Here is a 17,655-nt window from a genome sequence, read left to right as displayed (position 1 = left end):
TATATTTCTTACTTATTTGTGGTTCGTTTTGTTGTTACATGGGTATTTTTTCCATTTTATTACTCCGAAAAAATTTCCGAATCTGGTTTTTATTTTTAGCTTCATTTCGTGTAAAGGCCAGTTGTAATCAAACGAATTTATTAGTAGTTATTTTATAAATATTAAAAACTCAATCATCCATCAACTATCATTGTATTTTGACATTCCGAAACTTGTCGTGGTGAATTTTCCGCAACCTCTTGCGTCACAGAACGGTCACACTGAAGCGCGGGAAAGCAGTCAGCTGTCACCACAAAATTTGTGAGAAAAGAAGCGGAATAATTGCGATATATAAACTCAGAATAGCGACAGACAATTGCACGAACCTGATTAATATTATAACCAAAACAAATCACTAGCATTCCACTACGAATATCAAGTGTTTGTCGAGCGTTTGTCAGGTGCATTTCGCAAAGACACGCAATTCCCTAGACGGGCTAACCCAGAACATCTGAAAAAAGCGCGCCGACGAAGGAGTCTTGAAATACTTTGTCTACGCTCTGCAATCGTCGAAGTACAGTCATGGCCAAGGTGCACATCACCAATGTGGTGGTGCTGGACAACCCAAGCAGCTTCTTCAACCCCTTTCAGTTCGAGCTGACTTTCGAGTGCATAGAGGAGCTGAAGGAGGATCTCGAGTGGAAGATGATCTACGTAGGCTCGGCAGAGTCCGAGGAGCATGACCAGGTGCTGGACACCATATACGTGGGACCTGTGCCTGAGGGGCGACACATCTTTGTTTTCCAGGCGGATCCGCCAGACGTCAGTAAGATCCCGGAACCGGATGCGGTGGGCGTCACCATTGTCCTGCTCACCTGCTCCTACCGTGGCCAGGAGTTCGTTCGCGTGGGCTACTATGTGAACAACGACTACGCAGACCCGGAGATGCGCGAGAATCCGCCAACGAAGCCTCTCTTCGACAAGCTGACCCGCAACATCCTGGCCAGCAAGCCCCGCGTCACCCGCTTCAAGATCAATTGGGATTACGGGCACATAAACGGGAATGGAAACGGCGTGGAAAACGGTCATGAAGACGAAATGGTCACCGATGGACCGTCTACATCGGAGGCGGCTTCAGTTGTTGTCCATCCCGAGGATGACAACAGTCTGGCCATGCCCATCGAGAATGGGATTAAGGCCTTGAACGAGAACTCCAACTCACTGGCCATGGAATGTTGAGAGCCGCCGGCAGTCCAAACAATGGCCATACCAACACACTGTCTCTCACTCAAACCAACATGGGCTACGATGGATAACATGAGGGATACCCCGATTCGGAAGCTCTTAGCAGTGCTAGTTCTCGTCCCCTATTTACTTCTAAGTAATTAATAATTAAAGCAAAAATATATGTATACATTAAATTATTTCCTAAACTATGAATTTTCTTAGCTATGTATGACTTTTCTCTGAATGCACTCAATAGCGTTTAAAGAATGACTATTACCTTTTTGTCAAAGTTAAGTTGGCCCTGTATAATAACAATTAACCATTTCTTGACAGAAACTCCGTTTTCAATAATTGCGTTTTGTACAGAATTGATTTTATGACTGAATGAAAGTAATTTTACGGTTAAGTACAAAATGGGGAAGATTAGGAGAGAAATGTAAGATTATCAGAACGGTATTAGACAAAATGTTTTTTTTTTATTTTTATAGTTTCTAAAAATATTTAAAAATTTCTATTTTTGTTAAGTTGTACTTTTTTATTTAATTTGGACTTCACATTTGCTCGAAATTCGGTTAAAACAAATAATGTTGGATCAATACTTCCTTTCTGCAATTTTCAGCAAAAATTCCAGTAGAACAAAAACCGAAAAAAAACTCGGAAAATTTTTGCTGTACAAAATTTAAGTAACAGACATCTGAGGATGCCGATCAGCCAACAGGATTTTGGCCGTTTGGTCAGCGCCCCGAGCTGTCGCATTAACAAGAGCAATTCGAGCAATACGTGGAGAGTACTCCAGAATTTGGCTAATGCTTTTACTGATCCGTTCTCCTGATCGTCCTTAGGTATCTCAGCTATTCTGATCTAGATCTGGGTGGCAAATTTTGCGGTGGAGTATCTCTGAAGGCGGAACCTAGCTGCGATCACTGGAAGTTCTGCGAGAAGGTGCCCAATCGCTCAGACGTGGAAGCCGACTCCTTGGGCAGTCCTGTGGGACTCGTCTGCTCAAATGCCATCGTAAACAATCCCTGCGGAAGTTCTCCCAAGCAGGAGGAGGCGAATGTTCTTAACTTCGCCACCTATCTAAAGGCATTCGCCTTGATTTATGTCCTGCCAGAAGTGGACTGGACGGCAGAAAAGATCGACATGCTGCTGGAGGAGGGCACGGATTTATTTCGAGCCAGCTCGGATGTAAATCAAGGGCACGACGACCCAGACGAAAGCAAACTGCTCGAGCCAGAGATCTACACCAACGAAGAAAAGCGGATCAAGAGAAATTTTAACCTGGAGGGCCACACCTTTACTTTGGCTTTGGAACCCCGCTATTTGGGGGTAGGATCAAAGTCCCTTGAGCAGCAGCCCGAGCATACCATCAACAATCTAAGGACCATTTTACAGAATTTCTTTAAGTCGAGCCGCTATTGTCTTCTTCTCACCCGTGTGGGTCACTTGCTAATCTGGCGGCGTAAAAAGGTTTTTTTCGTACTGGACGTTAAGGGCAGAGGCAAGGACGACCTGGCAACCGTAAAGGATAACGGAGTGGCAATGCTAGTGTGCCTGAAGTCCATTGATAATGTTGTCCATCTGGCCAGCAACTTGAGCGGAATCTCTCCGCAAGATGAGTTCAGTATCCGGGAACTGGTGGTTGTGCGCCTAGAGACCCCCGATGGACGCATCTACATGCGTGACACCAGCCACCGATCCATCGAATTTAAGGTGGTAAACAAGAGTTATGCCTATCTGAAAGGCACTTTGCACCTATCCTTAAGCGGAGACGATCCGGTAAGGAATCGCAGTAGCCTGATGGTAGCCGTGGGCTCGGTCCTGGCTAGCAAAATCGATCATCCGGCCAACTGGGACACTAATATGCTGGATCGTTTAATCAGCTATGGAGTGGAATTGTGCAGAAGTTGCTGGTCGGATTGCTTGAGGGATCGACGCCCCATTGACCTGGACACCTTTCCCACCCAACTTAGAATAGGACAGTTTGTGTTGGAACTCAAGCTGATTCCGAATGTGAGAACGGGCCACTGGAAGTGTGGCGTCCGCATCATTGGTACAGAATTCGAAGCTCACGTGTCGGAGGCTCTCAAGGAATTTCGCAACGTTGTGTTTCAGATTAATAATCAGATGTATGCCATTTGGCTTAAGGATGGGTTCTATTACCTCGTCGATCCCTATCGCCACACCGTTGTGGGCACCCATGTGGCGGAGGACAAGGCTGAGGGCGCCAAGTGGGCCACGGTGCGCATGTTTCGCGACCAGCTGACCATGCTCAGCGTGTTCCACCAGCTGCTAAAGGAGTCCAACCGGCAGTCTGCCTACTATGTCCACGTGGTGCGTATACGTAATCTCGCCGAGTGTCCAGAGGGATACGCCCTGGCTCCTTTGCCTGATGATAAGGACAACTGGGAGGTGAATTCCCTGAACGAACCCATCTTGTTCAATGAACAACAAGGCGTCAGAGTGTGTAACAAGTCCCTGGCACATATCAGCGACTATGAGGAGGATGTGGTCAGTCTCGCTGCAGATAAATTCGACATTGATCATTTCCAAATCCGTGATGAGCAACCGGATGCAGAGGCAGAGTGCGAATTTTGCGAGGAAGAGTTGGAAATGCGCACAGAATCGTTAAAGAGATCAATTAATAGGAGATGTGAACGTCGCATAACGCCCAGCAAAAATACTGATTCGAAAACCAGGATTGCCTCTCCCAAAGGGAAGCACGACATAAGGGACACCGCAGGGAAAATGTTGCTTACAGCCAATAGGACGGCCAATAATGATACTCCTAGGCTGGTTAATAAGAGCACGGCATTTGCTAAGTCTTCTAGACAAACGGGTGGCAGACTTTCTTCCCCAAAGTCACCTGGACGTACCAGATCTAGAGAAAACGTAACAAATAGGATTATAAAAAGAAGTGGGCACCACTTAAAGCAAACTGACCTCGGAACCAATTCTCCTCCATCAAAGCCTTCTGTGAAGTCCACGCCTTACGTAGGGCCACCTCCTGGCAGGATTCCGAAAAGAACTATAAACCCTATGGAAGTTGGCGGCAGATCTTCCATCCGTTCTTCAAACAACACTCTTGTACGTTCCATAACAAAAGAAGAGGCATCTCCTGAGGGGACTATGAAACACAATAGACAATTCAAAAGACAAGCTGGAGGCATGTCTTCTATAGATCCTCTTGCCACGTCCCCCAAACGTTCAAAATCTAGAGAAGGGTATACTCGTTGTAGAACTGTAAAAATGATGAAGTCCTCCAGACAGACTGGGGGCACGGCTGCCAGTTCTCCTCCGGAAGTGTCCTCCCTACAACACAAATCCAAGGAAAAGGATACTTCTCCAAAGATTATGATAAAATCCGTAAATACTAAGGAAACCGCTTCTCCTGTAAAGCCCCATTTACGTTCCAAGTCAAGGAGCAGGTCATCTGGTAAGTGTTCTTTACGGGAAACCCCTTCAAAGAAGATACGTCCCACGGTAGGTGATTCCACGGGAACCACTATTTTTAGCACCGCCTCTGAGTTATTAATCCCCAAGGAAGTCATTGGTAAACGAACACAGGTGGTCAATAAAGAATCAAGCAACAGAAAAGGAGTAACTACCAGCAGGGGAGTAATGCTCCTACGAAAAGCAAACATGAATAAGACCACCACCATTGAGACAAAAAAAGAAACTCACATACTCCAGCAATCCGTGGATAAGTCTAATAGTCTGGGAGTGGCTCCTTTGGTCTCAGCCCACTTTAATACACCGGCTGTCTCCAACTTTGTTCACGAACTAGACCAAAAAGAAGAACCGCCTTCCCCAAAGATCCCCAGATTTCCTGGCTTTAGTCGAGTACCCCAGCTCCTGGCCGTGGCTGGATCCGAGAGTGGAACGGTGGAGAGCCTGAACCGGGTGCTGTGCTCCGCCTTCAAAGTGGCCAACCGGGTGCTTACGATGACGCCGTGGGGCAACTATGTGGTCTTCAGGCATCACCCAACTAACAGGTCGGAGTCGGCGGCCACGTGGTTCTACGTTTTCGATGGCTGCACTTGCGACATCGATCGCTTTCGCCACCTCGATCTCTCTACGGGCACTGCTGGCTTGATCGCATTCCGCAAGCAGTCCGAAGTTGTGTGCCACATTATCGATTCGCGAGAGGAGAAGGCACTCCAGATGCTTCGCTCCGGGCAGGACACTCCGCCCCATAAGAGGATGCAAAGACTGTTGGCTTGTTGACACTAGAAAGTATCGCCTTTAGACAAAATTAAATTTGTAGTGAACTAAACAAATTTAGAAGGAAATAATGGCAAATATAAATTTGATTTTAAAACCTTATTTTGATTGTAAAGAGCTCATATTTGAACGTTTTTATATCACAGGCAAACTAGCTTCAATAAAAGACCAAGGGCATAAGCGTTCTTACAAGTTTTCATTTTATTATTATTGCTAATTCGTATGAGTCGTTAAAATTAAACTTAATATGAAGAACATTTACATAATGTAGAGAAACGTCGCCCACGAAGAGACGACATATCTTACGAAGCTAAACATCCAACTAGGGTGTAAATATATAGGATATATGTATATATATTGAGTGTATATAGAATAATATTAAATTTTTAATTCGTTTGCAGCAGATGAACGATTTCCAGAGGGGCGAAACGTATTTGACCAAATATATACTTATCTGCTCCGTAAGTTGTCTATTAGTTCTAGAAAGCGCTCATGGCCACATCATAGCCGAGGTTAGATCTACCAGTTTATTATTTAATTTATCCAAAACATATTCTCTGTTTGTGTTTGCATTAAGGCACTGAAGCTTGGAATTTTGTGCATATAGAAAGTAACACTTCTCGGTTGATCGAATGGCAAGTTACCCACATAAGTAGAAAACTTGTACTCGAAAGCGTCAAAATTATACGTACAATGCGCTTCTTAAAAACACTTTTCTTAGTTATTAGCAAATTTTGTTTTATAAAAAATATCCCTGACTATTTAGTCCTATTTCCTTATCATTCCATTACTGATTAATGCCTGAGGCCAATTCTATTATTTGTTGCTTTGTAATTGGGCTTTTGTGGGAGCGTTTGTGGGGTTTCTTTGAGTTGTGGTTCAAGCTCTTATTATCAAAACGGAAACTATACCTATTGGCTTAAATTAAATATACAATTATGACATTTTTTAAATATATTACAAAGGCAGCTCTCTAAGGACAAGAATAAGGGTAACTTTAACTAAACCTAATGCGAAATTATATTTAGCAAAATAGGAAATGCATGTGATACGAGTACGACACGAACAAAGATCGCCCCAAACCAAAAGGTCTTTGTGTGCTGAATAATACTGCTCCGAGGCGATCAACGCTTGGAGAGAATCTTCCGCTTACTCTGGTTCATATAAATTTGAGGTGCTAGAAATCTGGACATGAACATAGATAATACCATACAGTTTAGGTCGATTTCTCGTTGAGTATATAGGAGATAGTTTTTGCTGCGTAACTTGGACAACTCCAACTTCGGACTTAATTTAGGGGCCCTCACCTAGACTAGATATTGTACCAGGTTAGACCATATTAACGGCGCCATCAGCCTCAAAAGTAGGTATGGATATAATATCGCTGCTGCGCACGGCGCCCATAGGCAAAGCTGGGCCCTCAACCTTGGCTTCCGTCGGCCGATTTCCCTGCTCCTCATCGCTGGAATCACTCGAATCGTCTTCGGGCTCACTGTAACTGTTGGTTGAGGTGGATTTGGCCTGAGTTTTTTTCATGTCCGCAATGTCGGTATTGCTCTCTAGTGTCGAGTGCTGACTGGAGGGTGAGTGGCTGTACTCGGAGGTGTTTTCCTCCTCGTCTGAGACGATGACCACGTTTCGCTTGTGTATGGCAATCTTCTGGGAGAGTGGGGCCTTGTAACTACGGCGGGGTCGCATGCCACGAGCTATGGGCTGGCGGCCAATGCTGAAATGGGAGACATGTCACATTAACCTAACAGCTCAAATTCGAGGCACAAATCTCTCAGACTCACCTTCTTCGCCGGAGAGCATACTTGTAATCCGTGGTTTCGCCCTCCTCATCCGACCAGCTGTCTTGCTCATGGGACTCCCCGTTGGCATTGCCTATCGAACTGCCGATTGGATTGTCCCCCAGTAGTTGCTTCCGCCGTTTGCTATGTGTGCTACTGCACCGACTTAAACACGGGCTGTTACTGCTCTCCCGCAATTCCAAAGGTGAGGCTCCTCCGTTTCCATTATCGGTATTGCTGATGGAATTTGTGTTTGACTGAATGGACAGGCGATTTTCGTTGATGAATTCGATGACTTTACGGCCTAGACGTTCCAAGTTTTCGTTGTCACTGCAGCATTCTGTCATGTCCAATCGTTCGTTGCTGTTCATTACATCGTCGATGAGCTGATCGGGACTAGAGCAGGCATCTTGGTAGGTCAGCTCGCTGGTGCTCAGCGAGTTGCCATTCGACGGACAAGCGGGGTTCACGGCCCCAGCCGCGGATGATGTGCTTCCACTTCGGGCCCTCGCCTGAGCTTGGGCAATTTTCTGTACTCTTTGCAGTTGCAGCGGAAGTTGGCGATGATTCGGCACTGGCACATCGATGGGCTGAGATTGAGGAGCCTCTGCGCTCGGACTAATATCCGTTTCACTCACGTCCATGGCATCCGTTTGGGTTTGTCTCTCCACCAGCTGAACCTTTCGGTTCTCCGGTTCGCTTTGGTAGCGACGATCCCGCGTCGGACTATACTTCGGTGGTGCACCAAAGGATCCAGAACCGTTGCGTCGATGCCGGAAGTTCTTTTTGCTTTTATTGGGCATTGTGGTGCCAACGCCGCTACCCGGGATTATGTTGGCCAGATACGATTTCGGTTGGCAATTGCTATCCAGGTGGGCATATAACATACACTTCACAGGAGACTGCAAAATAGAAAGATTTTTATAAATAATACGTTCACCAGTTGATATTCCTAATACATTTTAAAACAAGAGAGAACGCTCGAGTTCCCCGACTATCTAATACCCGTTACTCAGCTGGTGGAAGTGCAAAGGAGAAAATTCCACACTGTCAGTTTTTGGCGGTTTGTGGCCGTTAGAGTGGGCGTGGCAGAGATTTTTGGCAAATCGAGAGAAATTTACAAGACTAACAAAAATGTGAAAAAATAAAATTAAATAAGCCTAAACCTCTCTGTTGTCCATATACAAAACCAATTTTATCCGTTCTTATTCCCTTACTGCTTTAATGGTTATAAGAAAAACCAGTCTAATAAGCAATATATAAATATCGGTAAAGATATATAAATACTCAAAAGTGTATACCTCCGGCGTAGTCTCTGGATCTGGCGTGGTTGATTGTTGCTGAATGGCCGGAGGTGCAGCGTTCAGGCGGCGGCGATAGTGTTGCATTTTTCGGAGTGTGTTGCCCAAACGCCGAGTGGGTTTATAGCCACTACCTGGCAGTTTCCGTTCTCGTCTGATCAAAACGCAAGGGTTTAAATAAATGAAACTATCTGAGAGAACTGCTGCACTTACTCTGCGATTTCCTTCTCCTTTTCCTGCAACTGGGACATGCATTCGCTAAGTTCGAAGAAAAGTTGGTTGGTCTTCTGCAGCTTATCCTCGTACACCATTCTGATATCCTGGGCATGTCGCCACTCTGCCGTGCGCCGCTTAATTAGATCTTGCTCATACTTGTGTATATTAGTGCCATTTTGGGTAATTTCCTTCAGGTGAGATCGCACCTCCTCCTTCCATGACTTTTGCGACTCAAAATATTGCTTCTCGGTTTTTCTTAGGAGTTCCGGTCCAGCGATATCCAAGTGCGAGAGGATCTGCCGGAACGATGGTCGATTGCGGGGTTTACTTTTCCAGCAGAGTTTAACCAGTAGCTTAAAACCCTCCGGACAGGTGCTCGGGACCAGTAGCTTGAGCGAGTTGTTGCCAACACCCCAGATTATGGCTGATGAGTCCACATCCTTGTAGGGTATCTCGCAGGTGAGCATTTCCCAGAGCACTACGCCATACGACCAGATGTCCACCTTTTCGGAGCACGGCTCATTTCTGATCACTTCCGGAGCCATCCAGGCCACTGTGCCAGCAAAGCTCATCTTGGTGCTAATCTCGTTCCACTCGCGACTGGTGCCAAAGTCGCTGATCTTCACCACCTCATTTGTACTAATCAGTATGCTGAAAATAAGCAGATTTAATACTATGCTTTTTAATGATGTTTCTATAACTTACTTTGGACTTTTTAGATCTCTGTGTATAATCTTGTGGGAATGCAGATACTGCATGCCCAGGGCAATTTGCTTGGACCAAGAGACCAAGCGGGACGGTAACATGACTTGCTCCTCCTTCAGTATATTCTGCAGTGGCCCATAAGGGCAAAACTCCATGATGATGCAGAATACCGGTGACTGCGTGCAAACTCCTCTGCAAAGAGTACAAATATTAATCATATATTATTTAAAAGTAAATACAACATAAATACATCTACTTCGTATCTGAAATAATTATATTTGATAAGATGATTCTCGGAATTATTTTGCTCAAAAATATTTTTTTACATAGCTACTAAATTGTGTTATTTCCTTTTTGATTTATCACAAAAACAGCAAATTAAATGTAAAAATAACTGTTATTCATTTGCAAACAAAAATGCGATAATACATTTTTAATTTATCGTAGTAAAGGGTGATATTAATTATAAACAGTTTTTTATATTCGTCAATGAATATATCCGACTACCGTACTTACTTGAACTTAATAATGTTTTCATGGTCGAGCTTCCTGAGATGCTTTATGTCCGTTTCCTTCAGTTCTTTCACCTTCTTAACAGCCACAGTCTCATTCTTTAGTCTGCCACTGAAGACGGCTCCCTGTGCTCCGCTGCCCAGCCATTCCAACTCGGTGATGGACTCGAATGGAATTTGCCAGTCCTCGCTCCGCTGACTCTTCACCTCGATCACCCCCGTCTTCCCGATGAATGAGAGCACGGGCTTCATGCACCCCAGCAGTCCGTACATCCAGCCAATAGGCTTGTCCGGATGTCCAAAGGCCGCCGCTGCTCCTCCCACGTGAGGTGGCCAGCGCTGTTGGCACGTGTTTTCCGCACTGCTGTCCGTGATCTCCGCATAGTTGGTGTGATGCTGCAGGCGGGGCGGAGAGTCCAGGTCGGAGGACTTAAAGGGCAGGTCTGTGGCGGCGATGCCTAGGTGACCGAACTCATCTTGCAGGCAAGCCATGCTGTGGAGAAATCAAAATATGTTCATACATAGATCAATATGCAAAGTCCGCAGGCAATCATTAATGTATATAAACAGAAGGTATGGATTCTTAGCATACAAGGTGAAAGAAACATTATGAGTCCTATATTTGAAATACATAGTAAACTGATCTAGATAGTGATCACAGTTCAAGCTAGCCATTTCCATGTCAAATTAATTTATTGATGTTTAGTAAACACTAGGATTAAGCTATGTAAATATTATAGGCCTCGGTTATCTAAGATGGTTCTGTATTTCATGACATTTAAAACATTTTCTTACTCAATAATCATTCTAAAGAAGTAATGACCAATAATTTAATATTGTCAAATTACAAATTTAACATTGAAATTACAAATTAAGTCCCGAAATCACTTTGCGCACATTTAGTTGATGAGTAATACAAATTTAAAAGTTTCCGAATCCGTGGTATGTTGGTACATACATATATACATATGTTGATAGTTGGTAATTTACGTTAGTGATAGGAACTTTTTAAATAAAATTAATTATTTTATTGATAGTCAACACAAGCAAACATCGTGTGTACCCATGAAAATTACGCATTCCATTAACAAATTAAGGATAGCCCATAATATGTGAGAGAGAGTTTTGTTTTCAGTAAAAAACAAGAGAGAACGCTATAGTCGAGTTCCCCGACTATCTGATACCCGTTACTCAGCTAGTGGAAGGGAGAAGGAGAGTCTTAAACACAGTTTTTGGCGGTTTGTGGGCGTTAGAGTGGGCGTGGCAAAAAGTTTTTTGGCAAATCGATAGAAATTTACAAGACCAATACAAAAATGAAAAAATTTCAAAACATTTTTCAAAAGTGTGGGCGTAGCAGCTTTGGGCGGTTTGTGGGCGTTAGAGTGGGCGTGGCAAAAAGTTTTTTGGCAAATCGATAGAAATTTACAAGACCAATACAAAAATGAAAAAATATCAAAACATTTTTCAAAAGTGTGGGCGTGGCAGTTTTGGGCGGTTTGTGGGCGTTAGAGTGGGCGTGGCAACATGAATCGACAAACTTACGCTGCGTCTATGTCTCTGGAGTCTGTATGCTTAATCTCAACTTTGTAGCTTTAGTAGTTCCTGAGATCACAGCGTTCATACGGACGGACAGACAGACGGACAGACGGACATGGTCATATCGACTCGGCTATTGGTCCTGATCAAGAATATATATACTTTATATGGTCGGAAACCCTTCCTTCTGCCTGTTACATACTTTTCAACGAATCTAGTATACCCTTTTACTCTACGAGTAACGGGTATAACAAGAGAGAACGTTCCCCGACTATCTGATACCCGTTACTCAGCTAGTGAAAGTGCGAAGGAGGTCTTCAACACTGACAGTCTTTGGCGGTTTGTGGGCGTGGCAAAAAGTTTTTTGACAGATCGATAGAAATTTACAACACCAATACAAAAATAAAAAAATATCAAAACATTTTTCAAAAGTGTGGGCGTGGCAGTTTTGGGCGGTTTGTGGGCGTTAGAGTGGGCGTGGCAGCATGATTCGATAAACTTGCGCTGCGTCTATGTCCCTGGAGTCTGTATGCCTAATCTCAAATTTCTAGCTTTTGTAGTCCTGAGTTCTCGACGTTCATACGGACGGACAGACGGACATGGCCAAATCGACTCGGCTATTGATCCTGATCAAGAATATATATACTTTATATGGTCGGAAACGCTTCCTTCTGCCTGTTACATACTTTTCATCGAATCTAGTATACCCTTTTACTCTACGAGTAACGGGTATAATAAAGAGTGATTTCGGTAAAAGTGATTGGCGGTTTAGTTTTCATTATTTATTAACGAAGTATACATATTGGCGCCATTATTATCAATAGATATTTTCCTCGTGTTACGCATAGCCTTTAAATAGTATTTTCTTTTCGTAGCACTGGTAATATAAAAGTCGCCCAGCATCACTCGACCTGAAGAGAACGTCCCAAAAGCCATACTTTATTGCTAGTAAAATCGTTCGTATGATAATCAAAGTGCTTTTCCCGATTTCTATGTTTACACACGCCAAAATAATCACTTTTCGTGCTGACACAGTGAACGGGCAAAAAAACGAACTTTGATAAAAACAAGCCCGAGCAAATAAATATTAGGAAAGTGATCGCTCGAATTTCAGTTCTTCGCGCACCCATACATATGTAAAAAGCCTTCCTGTTGGAATTCGTGTTGTTTTTTCTGTCTGATAAGATAAACGAACACAGGATGATGGGGGAGGGAAGGGGTGGAGTACAGTGAAGTACAAGTGCGGCAACAGGTGAAAAAACATTTATCATTTATCACTGCCAGAATGGCAATAAAGAGCTCAACAACTCTGAGTAGAAAGCCTGATAGGCGAAATCACCTGTGTATGTGGGTGTAGCAGCTGCTACACACCCACACTTATACATTTCTATGTATTTGGGGCCATCTACTGTTCTTTTAGGTTCGCATTCGGTATTCATATTAACCAGTCTGGATTTAGTTGAAATGATAATTGAGCTCCAATTATCCAAACTAACGAAATTAAAAGCGTACTCAAATGGCGTACTCAATGTTTCTATTCTTAGGTCGAATCGAACCAAAAATATATATACATACATATATCCTTCCTCTAATAAAGCTGTGAATTTAATGTTGAATATCCGCTTAGACTCATAATTTTGGTTACATGTTTGTAGCTTTTTTGAAATTTGTATGTAAACTGAGGTCTTATCGCTGCTTTTTACAAGCGTCTATAAATCGGAGTTGTTTCTGCTTAGCTTTGATCTTCTCTTTTCGGGAACAATGATTACTCCATACATGCACACATGCCCTACCTGTTGACCATTGGTAAGAAAAATCACACACGCATTAGAGTACCGTTGTCTGTCTTTTCAACAATACAGCCGTCCTGCTTGCACGCGCTTGGGGTTAGCGGCACCCGTCGTGCAAATGTCAAAAACCTTTCGTTTATTTATGAATTTGTGAAAAAGCATTAATTTCCGTCCCCAAATATTCGCTTGCGAGTTGGCGGCCAAGCACGTTTTGACCTTTGGCGTGTGGTTCATAGAACGCGGATATTTGGCGGCGTCTCCCCATTTCTTTTCTTTCTTTTTTGCATGGGTCAGCGGTGATTCTGTGAGATTCTGTGACTCAGTGCATCTTAAGATACATTCGGGTGCGTGTATTTTACCTTTTTTCTTTGGTGATGATCATGTCGGGCGGTTCATTGTGGCTAAAGAACGGTATGGTGTAGACCATGGTTTATTTGTTTTCGTCACTTTTTTGGTTGGCTTTCGTAATTAGTTGTCGCGAACTAAGATTTTCATTCATTCATGCGACGAGACTGCATTAATGCAAAATTTTACGCTCGCTTTTCGCCAGCAGTTCTGCTTTTTTTTGTTTTTACGCACTCGGCCAACAACAAAAGTTGGCTAACTTTTGATTGTGAGTTCGTGCCAAGCACCAGCAACCACCGAAAAAACAACAACAATCCCGTTTTGTCGTCCGATGTATAATAATAAAAAAAGTGACGTCAAGGTAAGTTGGTATCGCTTTTTGTTGCTATTAATTACAAGAAAAAAGAGACGAACGCGGCGCGTAACACTTTCGTTGGCGGTTTTTCAAGACTGCTGCTTATTGGTTGGTTTTGGGGGGGTAAAAATGTAATAATTTCACGTATTTCGCACAACTGCGTCATACCAACACACAGACAACACCAGAAAACTGATTTGGCGATAAGCCCGCTTTTGTTTTTGTTTTTTTTTTGTCGCACACACACACGGACGCAATTTAAGGCAGGCTTGCGAATTTCACGCGCAAACAGCGACCGTCAGATGCGATTGATTTTCGCCAACTAAATCGCGACTCGCATGCGGGAGCATAACGGTTATCAGTTCGGATAGGCTCTCTCTCTCCCACTCCGCTCTCATCTGCTGTTATCACTCGGCGTTGTTGTTGTCAGACTGACCGAATTCCCCAGCGCCTGTATCGACTGGCCAGCCATCTCGAGGTCTCACCAGGCCAGGTTGCCAGCTGGTCACACTTAAAACCAGTTTCAATGAAGGGGACCACATGATCAACACTCCACACACATCCACACAGATGCACATACAGGTGGTCGTGCTGTGGGTGTGAGTGCGCGAATCGGAAGTTTTTTGTCTACGCCCCCCGCAAATGTTATCATCCAACTTCTTTTACAGTGGTTACTCCTCTCTAAAGAAACATTTCCGCGTGCATGTAATCTCTACTCTTTTTAAAGGTTCCTTCCTTAGTTATATTTTTATAAATCACAATTATGTATATAACATATAAATGGTTCTACTGAATATTTAACTTTAAGTATCTATGAAAAAAGCATCTTTTAAACGCAGCTTTGTAAGTGTTGTATTAGGCGTAAGAACCCATTTTTGCAATGGTGTTGCTGGTTTTAATTGCTACTGTGTTACCTTTATATATTTATATAATTTATATATTTCACCACAAGCCCATTTGCTTTACACGTGTTTGTTAATGTTTTCATAGCGCTTTGGGAATTTTTTGTATTTATTTCTATTTATTTATTGATCTCAAACAGTTCCAACTAGGAAACTGATGCTGACGACTCCTAATTGGGAAATAGATTCCTGTATCTATCGGATTAATTTTTTTATGTTGCTCAGTTCAAGATTTTTATGTCTGCTGATCATTTAACCTGCTAAATACTTTCAAGCATTTCAGTTGCTTGAGAATTACATAAAAACTTGTATACAGCGTGCCGTGAAGGTCGATTACCCCGCTTAATTAGGCACGATTTTGCGGCATATTCTTGAAATATGAATGCAAAATTCAAGTCGATATTGTTTCTTCACGACGAGTTTTTAATGACAGAAAATATTTATTTCGGTGTTTTTATGTGGGAACTTGCTTTTGATTAAAGGACTTGGACAATTATGTGAAAAACCATGGCTCTTCAAATAAATGTTCTTAGGATCCAACCACTTCCCTTAAAGCAAATCACAGAATAATCTTTTTAAAAATTTTCGAAATGTTTTGATGAATATAAAATGGTGGTCGTTATATCGGTTATGGCCTTTAAGGAAAATTTCGTTTTTGTATTTCCCATCAAGTACAGTAACTTCGGAGGCTTTCGCAACAACATAATGACTTATAATGATAATGCTTACCTCCTTCGCAGATTGTCGGTCTGATCGAGCGACAGATTGGGGCTGCTGCCGTGGTGTCGCCTCCGTCCGTGGAGTTGTTGCTGCTGCCGTGAGGCGACGGTGGCGACATTGACCAGATCATCGCGACTTTTGCTCAGACTGTCGCTGAACGGTTGCATTGTCCAGGATTGTTATGGTATGGGTTGTGTATTGGTGGCTCTATGTTCGATCCTTAAGACATTCTGGTCAAAGAGGGGGTTGCTATATGGAGATACCACGAACATTAATACATTTTTGGCTGGGGAATCCCTTTTCACACATACACACGCGCACATTCACTCGCTATCTCTTATCAATGAATGACGAAAATCAATAAGAAGCAAACAACGTCAAACGGCAAAGGGCAAAAGAATATGCGCGCAGGAGGAGGACCGAGACAGCAATAACACCCACGCAAAGGAAGCACATTTACACACACAAACAAGCGGCGAAGAAGGGTCGATAATTGCACTTGCCAATAATTCACTTTGCATTCCGCCTAAATGTTTTTTTCTTTCACTTTCAAACTGCAGGTTGAGCTATTTATATGATGCCTTTAAAAGGCGAATTGCACAAAAGAATAGGCGCACACACAAGCTCACATCAGGTATTCTTTCTTATATGTACACAAAAAAAAATATGTATTTTCATACTGCATCAAATTTTTATAATTTAAATACATTTCCAATTTTTTTTAAGATCTAATAGAGTATTTATTGTATTTTTCTTTTTAAGGTGTTTTTAAAAGAACGACAAATGAAGAAACGTGATAGTATTTTTTTCCTGTGTACAGCTCCACTTCTTCTTTTGTATTTAACTTGGCCAAAGCTAGAACATAACAAAAACAACAAACAGAAATGTTCCCACACATACACACCAGTGTACATTTCTCGTTATTGCTGTCGCGTTCACTCCCACCCAGTAGGACCCTCCCCTCTCGCTCGCACCAACGGCGGAAGCCTTACAGCGCAGCTTTGTGCTGTTGCTGCTTCTTCTTCTTCCTCCGCTGCTGCCTTTTGCACGCTCTTTCGCTCTTTTGGCCAAGAAAATCAATATAAAAATTCTTGTATTTGCACATTTTTCACACACTTTGCACACTTTTCCAACAATTTTCCACGGCAAATCGCAGTGCTTGCGTACTTTACTCGGCCATTGGCAAAGAACTTTTATTTAATTTTAGCTTGAAATGGAACAATTAAAGACTGGTTTTCTGGTCTTCTGGAGTTCCGCTGCGAAACGCGTTTATTCCGACCAACCGTCCGCACCAAAGGTAGATACAAATCGACTAAAAAGCAAAAACTGGCTGCTGGCTCTGCTTTGGCTTTGGCCGAAACCGAGTTCCAATCCGCTCTCTCGCGCTCTCTCCTGCGGATTTCCTCCCCCAAAACCAGTTTGGAGCGCAGGTTGCGTTGCACTGCGCAAGTGTGCGAGAGAGCGATTGCGCGGGAGGGCCAACCACAAAATGACATCCACTGGCAAGGCACTGGGCCGTTGGTGTTGTTGCCACTTCGATGGTCTCTCTTTTCTTCTGCTCTCCCCACTCTACTTGTTGTTGCAGTTAAACTGGATCTGGCTTAAAAGCTTAGTAAAGCTCTTGTCCGCGACGTGCACGATCGTGTTCAGTGGCTAAAAGCGCTGATGGCGGCAGCCTCTAAGCTTTTGACAAAGAAAAAAAGGAAGTGATAATAAAATCGAAAATTAGATAATGAAATAATATAATTTATAGTATATAGAGTCAAGATATGTACATACATACACTTGTGTGTCGTTAATTTTTGAAATACTCAACAAATAGTTTTCATTTTCCGGAAGATGCCTTTACTTTGGTATTTTGTATTTACTTTTAATTTCATACGTAGATGAGACTTGAATATTAATAGTTTGCATAAGCTATTATTGTTAACTGTCTTTTACAATATTCAATAATCAAAGTCAGCTTCTTCATAAGTTAAATATTTTGATATTTAACATTATTTCAATATTTAAACAAGAATTTTGGTTGCCTAGTTAATGGAAAAATGAGATA

The 17,655-nt window shown here is 42.8% G+C and overlaps 3 protein-coding genes across 5 annotated transcripts; 2 read left to right on the top strand and 1 right to left on the bottom strand.

Annotated features, from left to right (window-relative positions):
• The first annotated feature begins 256 nt into the window (after positions 1-256).
• LOC6534917 (histone chaperone asf1) lies at positions 257-1,419 on the top strand. The gene has a single exon (XM_002095552.4). It carries the CDS (start codon positions 562-564, stop codon positions 1,216-1,218), a length of 657 nt encoding a protein of 218 aa, XP_002095588.1. The 5' UTR covers positions 257-561; the 3' UTR covers positions 1,219-1,419.
• Positions 1,420-1,796: 377 nt separating this feature from the next.
• Positions 1,797-5,622, top strand: LOC6534916. Its single transcript, XM_002095551.4, has 2 exons — positions 1,797-1,986; positions 2,049-5,622. Exons 1-2 carry the CDS (start codon positions 1,907-1,909, stop codon positions 5,431-5,433), a joined length of 3,465 nt encoding a protein of 1,154 aa, XP_002095587.2. The 5' UTR covers positions 1,797-1,906; the 3' UTR covers positions 5,434-5,622.
• LOC6534915 (mitogen-activated protein kinase kinase kinase 13-B) lies at positions 5,608-16,923 on the bottom strand. Of its 3 annotated transcripts, none has more exons than XM_002095550.4 (8): positions 16,770-16,923; positions 15,612-15,851; positions 9,959-10,447; positions 9,443-9,634; positions 8,735-9,388; positions 8,522-8,675; positions 7,224-8,122; positions 5,608-7,156 (listed from the first exon to the last, which is right to left on the bottom strand). In XM_002095550.4, exons 2-8 carry the CDS (start codon positions 15,767-15,769, stop codon positions 6,760-6,762), a joined length of 2,943 nt encoding a protein of 980 aa, XP_002095586.2. In that variant the 5' UTR covers positions 15,770-15,851; positions 16,770-16,923; the 3' UTR covers positions 5,608-6,759. The 3 variants fall into 3 exon arrangements, with proteins under 3 accessions (XP_002095586.2, XP_015050926.1, XP_015050927.1); XM_015195440.3 differs by having other exon boundaries at positions 16,719-16,913; XM_015195441.2 differs by lacking the exons at positions 15,612-15,851; positions 16,770-16,923 and adding an exon at positions 13,640-14,312.
• Between the last annotated feature and the right edge of the window lie 732 nt (positions 16,924-17,655).

The sequence above is a fragment of the Drosophila yakuba genome, chromosome 3L (genome assembly GCF_016746365.2).
Source record: "Drosophila yakuba strain Tai18E2 chromosome 3L, Prin_Dyak_Tai18E2_2.1, whole genome shotgun sequence".
NCBI lineage: Eukaryota > Metazoa > Arthropoda > Insecta > Diptera > Drosophilidae > Drosophila > Drosophila yakuba.
This window is presented reverse-complemented; position numbering and strand designations above follow the sequence as displayed.